At 46.1% G+C, this 14,486-nt stretch overlaps 1 protein-coding gene across 4 annotated transcripts in view; it reads right to left on the bottom strand.

Moving 5' to 3' along the window:
* Positions 1-3,454: 3,454 nt before the first annotated feature.
* The window catches only part of itga4 (integrin alpha 4), a 38,974-nt gene continuing 27,942 nt past the window's right edge, over positions 3,455-14,486 (bottom strand). For 3 of the 4 annotated variants that reach the window (XM_053877181.1, XM_053877182.1, XM_053877183.1), the window contains 6 exons: positions 14,346-14,453; positions 9,163-9,288; positions 8,778-8,903; positions 8,423-8,521; positions 8,231-8,350; positions 3,456-6,315 (listed from right to left, as the gene is read on the bottom strand). In XM_053877181.1, coding sequence (XP_053733156.1) covers positions 6,214-6,315; positions 8,231-8,350; positions 8,423-8,521; positions 8,778-8,903; positions 9,163-9,288; positions 14,346-14,453 — 681 coding nt within the window. In that variant the 3' untranslated portion in view covers positions 3,456-6,213. Of the gene's footprint in view, positions 6,316-8,230; positions 8,351-8,422; positions 8,522-8,777; positions 8,904-9,162; positions 9,289-14,345; positions 14,454-14,486 lie in introns of all 4 variants that reach the window. The other variant, XM_053877180.1, reaches the window with a different exon arrangement.

The raw sequence follows: 14,486 nt of genomic DNA, 5'->3' as shown, positions 1-14,486 counted from the left end.
GGGATGGTACTGAAGTTCATATGTGAGACAGTCAGTGTTCATTTGGAATTGGAATTGGAACTTTCTGCCAATTCAAATTGCAGAAAATGTTATTGTTTAAAAATGTTTCCAGAAAGAGGTGGGCAATATGGCAAAATATACCAGGATGTTTTTCAAATGATGACATAATATGTCTTTGTCAAGGAACAATCCATCATTCTGTCGTGAAGGTGTGTGGTCACATTAGAGGCGCAGCAGCTTTAGAAACAACTCAAACTCGAACCCTAAATGTTCTAAGTAACAACAGCTTTGTCAGACGAAGTTGTTACCGGTCTGTCATTCCTGACAGCTTTGACTTCAGACAATGTTTAAAGTGATTCATCCTTCAACTGTTTATTACAGACTTGCCAATCTTCCTCACAGAAAAACTTTGTCTCTCCAAATCCTTTGAAGATCCATTGCACTCCCTTTAGAGACAGTGTCTTGAATTTGAGCTTGGTTCCAGCACTGTATTGCATCACAGAGTCCTCATTCTGCACTGACAGAATTAGTGCCACTGTCTGACAGTCCGGCTGACAGCTGTCCTCACATCACTGGACTGGATTTGTACAAGAGTCAGTGTGCAGTGTGTGCACCATTTCAACGTGCAACGACTAAGGTCAGGTGAATAGCGCCCTCTTTTGAGCAAAAGTAGCTCGATATAATCCCCTCCAGGACAGGACCACGGTGGCATGTCTGTTTCTTTCTTGACCTATTTCCATCTGAAGCATCTTGACAGAGACTCCTGAGATGAGGGAACTTGGGACACCACATCATTTCGCCCACATTCTTTCATGTGTACCCCTCAATAGCAGAGTGGAGATCTCAGCCCTTCGCAACTGTATAATAGTTGGTGGACTTGCTAACAGAGTCTGTGTCTTTGTTAGCTTGAAAGACGTTTGCGACCACTAACCTTTTCACTTCCATATCATCCTCTTCAACCTCCAGCTACAGAAAACTCCCTGCTCATAGACGTTTATTTAACATCATCAACAAATGTAAAAGGGAAAGTAAGATGATAGATCTGTTTACAAATTAAGTACCTAGAATGTTTTTTTTTAGTTTAGAAAGCAACTTAGTTTATAGAATTATGCATAATGTAGATTTGTTTACAGTATGTCGTCGTTCAAACAATAATGATTCAGTTGAGGCTAATGATAATACAAACATTTTGTGTCTTTCTTTTTTATTAACTACCTGACCTGATGCAGTGGAAGAACTCTGTGACTCACAATCTGCTGTAAGACAACAAGCATTTCTGTATCTACAGTATAAATCCAGTTTGGTCCCCCCCAGTCCTCCGCATGCCTTCGAACATGTTCGGCTAAAATGAGTATTTCTGAGTCTCCGTGTCTCTGACTGACGTCCTGTGAGGCTGTGTGTCCTCCTGCTTCCTCTGCACTTCATCTTTGATATCTGGAGGTTATATAATGTCAAGAACAGTCTGCGTAATGAGACAGTTTTGCTCAATAGTTTTAATCCAAATCCCCTTTTTTGTCTCCATTTGCCTTCTATCAGGTGTCTTTACTCTTGAAATAAAACACATTATTATGTCCACGTTCCAACAGCTGGAGTGTACAGTACTGACCTAATTTAAAGGCACGAACAACACAGGACGCTGTTTATGATGTCATACACCAACAATACATGGAATCACTCCACTCCTTTTATCCATGATGAAGTAAAGGATATATATTGGTATTTGAAGTCATTTTGTTTGATGCTGGCCAGTAGATGATAGAGCAGCAGGCTAACCCGACCCACACTGGATATGGCATTGTGCCGGCACAAACCATTGAGCCAGCCGAATTAATCGAACCCGCGCACAGCAGATGCCTCTACCAAGCACCCCATGAGTCATACTTTTCAAAGGAAAGGGAATTGGAAGTGATTCAAGAGCAATAAGGTCACAAGCGTCAGTTCGACCACAATGAAACTACTGACTGAATTTGGTCTTACATGGAAGATGTGAGCAGCGAGCCAGAAACATTAGTCTTTTCAGAAGATGACTCTGTTACCGTTGATTTACAAAAAGACGACCCGCTTAGGTTTTTTGTGAGTCTACTCATGATCACAGTGCTGTCGAAGTACCGAGCTTTCCGTACAGAGAGCCTTGAAGACTGGACGGCACATACCAGAAACCTGGTGGATCAAATCATGGAGAGGCTGAAAGTCTCCCGTGGTTTTTGTCCAAAGAACGAGGAGCTAAAGCAAGTCAGCATCAAGGTGATGAAAGACCTGGAGAAAAAGTTTGACGGGAAGGACATGCTGAAGTCAGTGATCATTTTTCAGATTCCCATTGTGGATGCCACCATTATAAACACTGTCCGGGAGAATATCATGGAGTTAAACAAGAACAGGAAAAAGAGGAAAAACAAAACTTCCCTTTTGAGTCATTTCATTATGACTGCTGTCACCATCATCTTGAGTGTTATTCTCAATATTGTATGTTTTCACTTTTATCATTCTTTCTACATTGATCCCATTCTAGAACTAACACACCTGTATACGCTCTGAGCAGCAGAATGGATCACATCGCCTGTTTTGTAATGATGGACTTCTCTGCAAAGCTCTCATTGTTAGCCTCTTTGTCTCCACCGATCGCAACAGTCAGATCGAAGAGGAAGACTTCCATACAAGAGGCACACAGGAGTACTTCAGCTCTGGCAAGGAGTTCAACCACCAGGGTTAAATGTCGCTTGGCTACGTGCGTCAGAGTCAGCTGCGAATTGCCCAAGTGTACAAAGTTGGTGTGTTCCTGTCTCCAACACTTACTCTGGTACCTACCACTGAAGAGAGAAAAGTCCATTATGCAATATGAAGTTTTCCATAATGTAATGGCTCGCTCAGCTCCTGGGCTTCAACTTGTTCTCTGTGGTTGCTCATTGATCAGGACCCTGAGTTTGCAACAGTACAGCGGAATTGTTCAACTATTAATGAACTGTGTCCTGATGATAGCGTTTCAAAGTGATACAAATAAAAAGGTTGTTCAGAAAGCGTTTCCCTTTATCCCTGCTCCCTCAGAGGACGTCTTGGTGAACTCTTGATTTATTTGTTTTTTTATTTCATTTTTAAATGGATTTATATATGTTTTGGATATGTGTAAACCAGGGGTCTCAGAGCTTCTATTGCAAAATGACCAAAACCTACAAGATCCTTCAGTCCCCCAGTGCCCCCCGATCGGTCAGGTTTGAGTCCCCTGGTCTAACAAAGCCCAACTAAAGCAGATGCTGGTTGGTGCTGGCGAATCTTGCATTGAACAAAGTGTGAGAATAAGACCCAAAATTGCAACCGCTCCAGTTTACAATTTATTTGTCACTTACATTACCTCAGAATATGATAAACAAATAGGAACAGAATCAAGTCTTTGCCAGTAGTCAGGTATGGAAACTGCGCTGTTGAAGTCCCCTATTTTTCTAGAGCTAGTTCATACTTTACCTCTTGACATACAGTCAGATGCTTTTGATATTTAATCACAAAGAGGTGGCAGGAATTAGAAGGATCATGGTGTATCAGTCAAACATCACTACAACCCAGAATGACCTAGAAAACAAAAAATTATTCATAATATTTTTGCTAAATCATCTCTCACTCACCCTTTCCCTTGTTTTGAGATGTCTGCTTTCCTGGACCAGCATTTTAGCAGAACTATGTATATGATGTATATAAGACCAGAATAAGCAGTTGGTGGAAATTGAGCTGCTGCCTCATAGAGCCACTATGCACCACAGCGAAGACAAATCAACAAAACAAACCCTAAAACCAAGGGCTAAAGTTGTGATTATCTGAGTATAAAAAGTACAATACAGACCAAGAGTTTGGAGACACCTTCTGATGCAATGTTTTTTCTTTATCTTCACTACATTGTAGACATCATACTGAAGACATCAAAGATGATATGGAATTATGGATGGAAATATGTTTTATATTTTTGACTACTCAAAGTAGCCACCATTTGATTTGTCGGCAGCACTGCCAACCGCTGGTCTGCTTTATGCGCTTCATGATGCAGTCACCTGTTGGAACACCAGTTCAGGAGGCAACTGCATGAAGTTAGGAGAGTGAGCAAAGTGGTTATCAAAGCAAAGAGTGGCTAGTTTGAAGAACCTGCAGTGTAAATAGTAATACATTTTTTTTAAATGGCATCCCATCCTGGACACTTTGTTCATTGTCAACATTGATGTATTTAATTTGTATACATGTGTAATGTGGTGCAGCTTTGTGTTTTATGTACAGTGGGGGCAAAAAGGTAGTTCTCCCACTTAGAGAGATGTGAGGGGTCGATGATTTTCATCAGACGTACACTTCAAATGTGGGAGACAAAACGAGGAAATCGCATGGTAGGATTTTTAAAGAATTGATTTGTAAATTATGGTGGAAAACAAGTATCTGGCCACCCACAAAGAAGCAAGATTTCTGATTCTCACAGACCTGTAGCTTCTTTAAGAGGCTCTCCTGCACTCCACACGTCACCTGGATTATGGTGACCTGTTTGACCTTGTAATCTGTATAAACAACACCCGCCCACAGATTCCACACTCACTTTGGTGAAGACCAAAGAGCTGTCGAAGGACACCAGGAAGAAAAGTGTAGACCTCAACCAGGTTGATGAGAATAAATAACTGTGGGAGCAACTGTGAGGAAACAGACAACATACAAGATCATTGATAATCTCCTATAATCTGGCCCCCAAGCAAGACCTCATCCTGTGGGGTCAAAATCATGATGAGAACGGAGAAAAGAAATCCCAGAACTACATCGAGTATGACCTGATGAATGACCTGCCGAGAGCTTGTTTGCCAGAGAGCAGGAGAATATCATGAACCAAAATAGAGCTTTTGGGTAAAAACTCAAGTGGTCGTGTTTGGAGCAACACAAATGCTGAGTTGCATCCCAGGAACACCATATATATAGTGTAATGTGAAGCATGGTGGTGGAAACCTCATGCTTTGGGGCTGTTTTTCTACCAAGGGGACCAGACTGATCTGTACTAAGGGCAGAATGAACGGGGCCACGCACCGTAACATAACAATTTAAGGCAAAACTTCCTTCAACCAGTGAGCACTGCGCCACAAAAAGCATTCCAGGGTGATGGAGTAGCCAACTCAGTCTCCAGACCTCGACCCCATGAAGGCAGTTGCCCAGCGACAACCACAAATCTAATCTAATCTGACATTTAATGATGGAATTAACACGTTGGCTGAGGTTGTGCCATGGATGTAAATAGCAGAAACACGAAACCCATTTCATTGCACTGCCCTTAGATTTAAGTAAATTTCATCAGGATAGTTTAATTTAAATAGTGGGAACATTTTCACCTGTTTGTTTGAGGAAAAAAACGTTTTACTTTTTATAAGATGAAAGGAGGGGGAGCAAAACGAATGTAGTAAAAATAAAATAGTTTGTAGTTAATTTTAATAAAATAATGACAGGTGGATGAACCAAAGAGAGAGAAAAAAGAAATCATGTAAGAGGCATTCCTGCAGGCAGCTGTCAGATTTCTGCTCCTGCGAAACAAACCATTTTCAATGGGTTGGGCACATTACCAATGTACTTTTTTCAAATCATACAGTTTTGTGCAATGAACACGTGTCAAAAAAACCCTCCAGGCGCACTTCCTCAAAGTGCAACAAACTGGAGTAGGATTGCTGATATGCATGCACCTAAAAAATGATTTGTTTTTTATGTATTTTTACATTTATTTAGTTTTAATTCAGTTCAGCAATTGTTCACACTGACAGCTCTGGATTGCCGAGAATTCCGCCGCATCCTCCCTGAATGGTGAAGTGACATTTCAGGGTTTGTCATTATTGGTCGGTTCATGATTGACAGAACATCACAGTCTGCGTGAGAATAACCACAGTAAAGCAGTCCAAGGATAGTAAACCCGTAAGCAAACATAGATTGTATTTTCACCTCAGATGAATGCTAAAAAAATAGGTACATTTTCAGATGTCTTCTTCTTGTGTCACAAAAATATCTTTGTTCACTGACAAGTCATTGGTTTGGAGGGCTGTGGAGACAGCTCCATTATCGCCTTCTTTCATAGAACATTTACTTCACTGTACAGTTCCTCTTCCTTGGGTTGGCTGGAAGAATAATTATTGAGTCTCTGTTGCAGAGCGTTCCTTCCATTCATCCATCCAAACATCCATCCCACCAGTCCCACTCTGCTGTCCCTCGACTTCAGCAGCGTTAGGAAGTACTCTCGCTCTTGTCATATTTGGGAACATAGTCCCAGCTGTCCCGTTTGAACTCCTCCTGTTTCTTTTGCAGCTCCCTCTTGAAGAAACCAGTCTGGAAAACATACACACAGTCATTGAGTCTACAACCAACTGATAATCAAATAACACAACGCATCAGTTTCTCATACTGAAGCTGAAGGGCTTCAGCGAAGAGATGGCAAACTCTTACGTGACAGGTGTCACAACTGCTTCCTCTGATGTCATCACCCATGCCACTTCACATCCACACCTGCTTCCAAACACCTGAAGGCTCCAATAGCCTGTCAGTCTCCCGCCTGATCGCCAACCCACTATGGTTGGTCTCCTAGCATGGAAACTCAGATCTGCCTGCCTGTACCTCTGTCTCAACCGATCTAACTGAAAGTCAGCCTGCATGCACTGGACTCCTGGTCCCTCACCAGCCAGTCGTCTGGGAACTTCACCTCAGCACTACAAGCCAATTCTTAATCTCTTAATCTCCACCATTAAATACCAAGCCCTGATCCCCAGTCTGAATTTGAGTCCCCTGCTTTAAATTTATTACAGCAGGTGGATGATCTGATCATGCCAGTGAGCATTAAGCCTGTACTGATGCCTGACAGATGTAGATACAAGTAACACCCGACCTACGACCGTTTCCGACCAACCGGTCGTAGGTCGGATTGGACATAAGTCGAATGCCATTCAAAATAGCCGACGCGAGGTACTGCTGCAGTGGTAGATGGTTGTGTGAGAGTGAGATGCTGTGCTGCCGTAACTGTCGTACGATGCTGGGCTGCTACGTGCTGCGGTGCCAGACATTGAAAAAAAAAAAAAAAAAAACATCTGCTGGCCATGGTCGTAAGTACGGGTGGACGCAAGTTGAGCAGGTCGTAAGTCGGCTGTTACTTGTAGTGGACAATTGGTCCTCAAGGGGCCGGAGTGGTGCAAGTTTTTGTTCCATACACTCAAGCACACAGAGTTTGGAATTGAAAGATGCAACACCACACTGACAAACAACAGACTACATTGCTAATACACCTGACTGAGAACTGTGCCTTGATGGGTTGGAACAAAAACCTGCAACCACTGCGGCCCTTTGTGGAGCAGTTTGGGCACCTCAGATGTTAAGTGTCATTAGATACGGGTAAAAGGACTTAAAAGAATGAGGGACAAGTGGCAACAATCTGTGAAAGTCCACCTCAAGCGGGTTCTGAAACCGGCTCCAAAACCCACCGTTTTCAAATGTAAACATACAGCAGTCTTTACTTCCAGAACTACCTTCTTTACATGAACCTGCTCTTTTTCCTCAAAAAAGTTGACTTGAGGCTCAAATCTTCAGCGATATTGCTTGCCATTTTCTCGACTTCCGTGCACTCAACTGTGCAAGTTTCCACAGGTGCTTGATGACATCACCACAACGTTACGATGATGTCAAATGATGGTGAAATGCTGCTCACCACTGAAGCATTTCTCATCAATGTGACAGAACAAAAAGAGAAGTCTGTCTGCCACTCTTCATGACAAAACAACTGGCTTCACTGGACTCTCCTTGCGTCTGCTATCTTGCAGCTCTCCTTGACTTCATCCAATGACTGTGTGGCATATGTTTGATCGGCAGCTGGTTAACAAGCAACCATTTCATGTAGGGATGGATTTGCCAGTTAGGACTGGGTCATAACTTAAACCTGGGAGTCTTGTAGTAATTTTGTGTTGCTGTGTTACTGACCGCTACAGTCGGTGAGCGTCTCTACTATCTACAGGACCGAGGTTTCCACATCAGAAAATGAGAAGCCGACATGGGGAAAACAGATTTATCCAACAGTACCACAAGAAAAAGTCTTTGTTCCCAAGAATATCCCCAGTGGCCATCTTTATAGAGCACATTTTCTGAGAGTTCAAATCTACCTGTCGTCCAGTCTAGACCAGCACCAATAAGTAGATCTTTAGTTCTGCATTTGACCAAGGCCACAGGGTCATGACACGCCCTCCTCCCATCTCTTTCTTACCTTCCACAGGCACCAGATGAGGGCCGCCAGAATAGTCAGACCCAGAACTAGGCTGACCAGGATGATGAAGACTTTCACAACAGTTGATGGTTTCTTCGAGAAATAGGCGCTGACCACCACCTAATAATGAATGCAGGGAGAGCCTCAGTTAAGGTGACTTCATGCCACAACCCTGAAGTGTTGAGCTCTCACCGCTGCCATGGGCTCCTCATGGATCATAATGGTGTCACGATTGACTCTGGGAGATGAGATCACAGCCAAGCTCTCCATAGTCATGACGCTTTGTCGTCCCTACACAAAAGTGTAATTCACTGAGAAAATGTCATGTGATCAAATTTACATAGTCAATGTTTCCAAAATATTCTTGTCTTTCACATGTGGATAACAGGGTTGTTACCCAGAGATTCACATTTTTCAGAAATATATAATAGTTTACATTTTACATATCCTGTATTATCGAGCAAACTTGAATCAAAACTGGGTGTTTTTTAACAGGCGCGGTGGCAGACAGACAGGCAGGCTGATATTTGATGAAGGTGAGTGTTACCGGAGCTTGGAGCAGTACAGCAGGGTTGAGTCTGACCTCCAGCTGGATGGTGGCATCTCTTCCTGCATCCAGGTGGCCAAGATGACACACCAGATGCTCACACAGGTGATCGCCACGGCCACAGAACTGCACACAGAGACCATATTGTTGTATGTATAGTTCTCTGAGCTATCATGTAACCGTGGTCACTGTTTTGTTCCATGAATCATTCGTGATGCATACAGTGCCTTCTCAGGATCAAGAACTGACGGAGTATAATTTTTTTGCCATAGTACTTTTCATCTTCAGTTGAATTGATGTACTTCCTTCTGTCCAGATATACCAGTTGGTTACACTCCGAGCGAGCACTTCCAGGGAATGTGTGTGTGTGTCTGCGTATGCTCACCATCCTTCGACTGGAGCTGGAGGAAAAGAAGAAGACCAGCTGTTGGATGAAGGAAGCTTGAGGAACATCGCAGTCGTCATTAACTGGAACAGTCTTGTCAGTGATGGAGCAAACGCCCTGAGACGACTGTGGGAGACAGACATTGCCAAAAGTTGTCAACAACTTTAAACATGAATCAATCCTAGTAATCCATATGAAGGTTTATGAATGTTAATATCAATATTAGTTTTTTTAATTATGGGTATGATCTGTCTCCCCCTGGAACTGCAACCTTATCGTGGTGGGGGAGTTTGTGTACCTTGAATGATCCTAGGAGCTATGTTGTCGGGGGCGTTATGCCCCTGGTAGGGTCTCCCATGGCAAACAGGTCCTAGGTGACGGGTCAGACTAAGAGCAGTTCAGAAGCCCCGATGACAAAACCAAAAACATCGAGGACCGTGACGTTGCCCGGCATGGCGCAGCCGGGGCCCCACCCTGGAGCCAGGCCTGGGGTTGGGGCTCGAATGCGAGCGCCTGGTGGCCGGGCCTCTGCCCATGGGGCCCGGCCGGGCCAAGCCCGAACGAATGACATGGGCCGTCCCTCCTGCGGACCCACCACCCACAGAGGGAGTCATAGGGGTCGGGTGCAAAGAGAACTAGGTAGCAGTCGAGGCCGGGGGGCCCGACGACCTGGTTCGTGTGGACATTCTCTGGCTCTTGGGACATGGAATGTCACTTCGCTGGGGGGGAAAGAGCCTGAGCTTGTGCGGGAGGTTGAGAGGTACCGGCTAGATATAGTCGGGCTCTCCTCCACGCACAGCCTGGGCTCTGGAACCCGTGTTCGTGTTGGGGTTTACCCCGGTGAACGAGAGGGTCGCGTCCCTACGCCTACGGGTTGGGGACAGGTGTCTCACAGCGGTTGCGGCTTACGGGCCGAACAGCAGTGTAGACTACCCGGCTTTCTTGGAGTCACTGGGAGGGGTACTCGACAGTGCCCCAACCGGGGACTCCATTGTTCTACTGGGAGACTTCAACGCCCACGTGGGCAATGACAGCAAGACTTGGAGGGGCGTGATTGGGAAGAACGGCCTACCCGATCTGAACCTGAGCGGTGTTCTATTACTGGACTTCTGTGCCACCCACAGTTTGTCCATAACGAACACCATGTTTGAGCACAAGGGTGTCCATAAGTGCTCATGGCACCAGGACACCCTTGGCCGGAGGTCTATGATAGACTTTGTGATCGTGTCATCTGACCTTCGGCCACGTGTCTCGGACACTCGGGTGAAGAGAGGGGCAGAGCTGTCAACCGATCACCACCTGGTGGTGAGTGTGATCCGCTGGCAGGGGAGGAAGCCGGTCAGACCGGGCAGGCCCAAACGTATTGTGAGGGTCTGCTGGGAACGCCTGGCGGAACCCACTGTCAGTGGGGTCTTTAACTCCCACCTTCGGGAGAGTTTCTCCCAGATCCCGAGGGAGGTAGGTGACATGGAGTCTGAGTGGTCCATGTTCTCCTCCTCCATTGTCAGTGCGGCTGCACGCAGTTGTGGTCGCAAGGTCTCCGGTGCCTGTCGCGGCGGCAATCCCCGAACCCGGTGGTGGACACCGAAAGTAAGGGATGCCGTCAGGCTGAAGAAGGAGTCCTATCGGGTCTTGATGGCCTGTGGGACTCCTGAGGCAGCTGACGTGTACCGGCAGGCCAGGCGTGCCGCTTCCCGTGCAGTCTTGGAGGCAAAAACTCGGGTCTGGGAGGAGTTCGGAGAGGCCATGGAGGAGGACTATTGGTCGGCCTCGAAGAAATTCTGGCAAACCGTCCGTCGCCTCAGAAGGGGGAAGCAGTGCCTCACCAGTGCTGTTTACAGCGAGGGTGGGAGACTGCTGACCTCGACTGGTGATGTTGTCGGGCGGTGGAAAGAATACTTCGAGGGTCTCCTCAATCCCGTCGTCACGTCTTCCACTCAGGAAGCGGGGACTCGGATGGCTCTCTCATCACCCGGGCCGAAGTCACCGAGGTTGTTCGTAAGCTCCTCGTGGTAGGGCCCCGGGAGTGGATGAGATCCGTCCGGAGTATCTGAAATCCCTGGATGTTGTAGGGCTGTCGTGGCTGACACGTCTCTGCAACATCGCGTGGCAGTCGAGGACAGTGCCTCTGGATTGGCAGACCGGGGTGGTGGTCCCCCTGTTTAAGAAGGGGGACCGGAGCGTGTGTTCCAACTATAGGGGGATCACACTCCTCAGCCTCCCTGGAAAGGTCTATTCCAGGGTACTAGAGAGGAGACTTCGGCCAATAGTCGAACCTCAGATCCAGGAGGAACAGTGTGGTTTTCGTCCCGGTCGTGGAACACTGGACCAGCTCTATACCCTCCACCGAGTGCTCGAGGGTTCATGGGAGTTCGCCCAACCAGTCCACATGTGCTTTGTGGATTTGGAGAAGGCGTTCGACCGTGTCCCTCGCGATGTCCTGTGGGGGGTGCTCCGGGAATATGGGGTGCGGGACCCTCTGCTAGGGGCTGTCCGCTCCTTGTATGACCGGAGCAGGAGCATGGTTCGCATTGCCGGCAGGAAATCAGACCTGTTCCCGGTGCATGTTGGTCTCCGCCAGGGCTGCCCTTTGTCACCGGTTCTGTTCATCACTTTTATGGACAGAATTTCTAGGCGTAGCCAGGGGTCGGAGGGGATCCGGTTCGGGAACCACAGAATTTCATCTCTGCTATTTGCGGACGATGTTGTTCTGCTGGCCTCATCGGACCGGGACCTTCAGCATGCGCTGGGTCGGTTTGCAGCCGAGTGTGAAGCGGCCGGGATGAGGATCAGCACCTCCAAGTCTGAGGCCATGGTTCTCGACCGGAACACGGTGGTTTGCTCTCTCCAGGTTGGTGGAGAGTTCTTGCCTCAAGTGGCGGAGTTTAAGTATCTCGGGGTCTTGTTCTCGAGTGAGGGAAAAAGGGAGCGTGAGATTGATAGACGGGTTGGTGCAGCGGCAGCAGTGATGCGGTCGCTGTATCGGACCGTCGTGGTGAAGAGAGAGCTGAGTCACAAGACGAAGCTCTCGATTTACCGATCGATCTACGTTCCCACCCTCACCTATGGTCACGAGCTTTGGGTAGTGACCGAAAGGATGAGATCGCGGATACAAGCGGCTGAGATGAGTTTCCTCCGCAGGGTGGCTGGGCGCACCCTTAGAGATAGGGTGAGGAGTTCGGTCATCCGGGAGGAGCTCGGGGTGGAGCCGCTGCTCCTCCACATCGAGAGGAACCAGCTGAGGTGGGTCGGGCATCTGATCCGGATGCCCCCTGGACGCCTCACTGGGGAGGTGTTCCGGGCATGTCCTACCGGGAGGAGACCCCGGGGAAGACCCAGGACTCGCTGGAGAGATTATGTCTCCGGTCTGGCCTGGGAACGCCTCGGGATCCCCCGGGAGGAGCTGGAGGAGGTTTGTGCGGACCGGGAAGTTTGGGCTTCCTTGCTCCGAATGCTGCCTCCGCGACCCGACCCCGGATAAGCGGCAGAAGAAGGTGAAGGTGAAGGTGAAGGGTATGATCTGTGTATGTTTTTGGTTTTTCATCATGTTTAATGTCATATATGGCATCACACACTTACCCTCAGTAATCTGCATTATTACTCCCACCAGGTGAGTGAATGCCTATTTCCAATACGTACATTACATTCATCTGGTACACCACTGTTTTGCTGACCTAGCTAAATACTGTATATAAGATCCATGTGCTGTCGACTGGTTTACATTCCTGCACCACAAGATGCTTGAAGCACCATAATGGAGGGAAGTAGCAGCACCATAATGTATCACCGGGTCAGCGCAGGGCAGCATAGACCGTCAAATAAAATGAGAGTCTCTGTAACTACCAACTTCTCAAATAAACATTTTTAAAACTATAATCACGGAAAGAAACTCCTGCAGTATATGAGCTGTTTCTATTGCAGTAGCTGGAGAGGTTAACTGCAGTTTATTTTTTACTGTTAGTTCTGTTGTACTAGAAACTTTGTTGATGAGAACTTTGACTTTGGTTTCTGGGATTACTTTTTCTTGTTTAATGGTGACAAAATTTTGTCGAGTTACAAAGTCAAACAACTTTTATTTAACAACCAGCTGCTCCACCTTTTATTTTTCCCAAGCAAGGATGTAACATTCTTGTAACATTCATTTTACAGTTTTTCTGCTGGTTCCACTTGGTCTCACTCCCTTCAATGCAAACCTGTGTCACATTCAGCCAACTCCTCGGATCAGTGCTTCATCACTGTCTCCTCCTGGAGTTTTTTTTTTTTTTCATTGACCTTCACCAGGAGTTTGACGTGGAAGAAAATCGGTAAGTAGATGCCTATTTCTCTCTGTATTTTTTCCAGATTGGTAGAAGTTTCATGTGCTTTCCATTGACTTCTGACATGAACCCTTGGTCCATAAAGATTCGAATTCCGAATTCCTTTGGATCATACATCTCAAGTGCCACATAGATTCTAGTTTTTATTATCAGTCCCCATCAGCCTGCCCCTTTTTGAGCCAGAATGCAACCTTTTCTCATAGCAGCAATGTGTTTGTGACGTTCAGCATCGCAACCTCATCCCTAAACTCTGTTGTTTTGGTCACTGTCTCAGTGCTCTCCTCTGATACTACAAATTCTTCATCAAAGTTAATATGGTTATCAGAAGTGATGCTATAACTCTCAGTTTTCTCCATTTGCACTGCCACCTTCCTTCACAATATCTTCCAGTTTTACAGCTGAATACTGAAGCTCTTTACTGTCTTTACAATGCATTTATCACAAATAAATAACACAGAATTCAATTACTTTTTTAGGAAAACAACGGGATAAGGAACACATTTTACGGATGACAGTCTCTCACGGCACACGATGATTTGATGTCGGTTTTTGACAGTTGTTGTTGTATTGCACTTGCACTTCTGACCCTTACCAGAACAGCACACTGGTCAACTTTGTTGTGAAAAATGTGCTTTATAAATAAAATTGATTTGATTTGAAGTAATGTTGGGTTTAAAAAATGGGAGTAAATTAATATCAACATTAATATCAATATCAAACAATGTAAGGAAGCTTTGACTCTCATCCCTTTGCTTGAGGTGCGAGAACTTCACTGACTGACAGGATCGAACAAATGGTTACCATAAATGTGCCGTTAACCAACACGAACAGCTTTTTTCACCTCACATATCAGGTGGTAGCATTTACCTGCCAGTCCAGAATGTGCAGCAGTCGATGTGGGTATGGCACGAGGACCTTGGGCAGCAAAATGTCCACCACAGTCTTTGCGGACCTGCTGGGTCCTGAGTTGATCACCTATGGACACACGCCTTTTGGTGACTTTTTTGA

The sequence above is a fragment of the Synchiropus splendidus genome, chromosome 10 (assembly GCF_027744825.2).
Source record: "Synchiropus splendidus isolate RoL2022-P1 chromosome 10, RoL_Sspl_1.0, whole genome shotgun sequence".
NCBI lineage: Eukaryota > Metazoa > Chordata > Actinopteri > Syngnathiformes > Callionymidae > Synchiropus > Synchiropus splendidus.
Note: the sequence above shows the minus strand (reverse complement) of the source record. Positions and strands in the feature narration are given on the sequence as shown.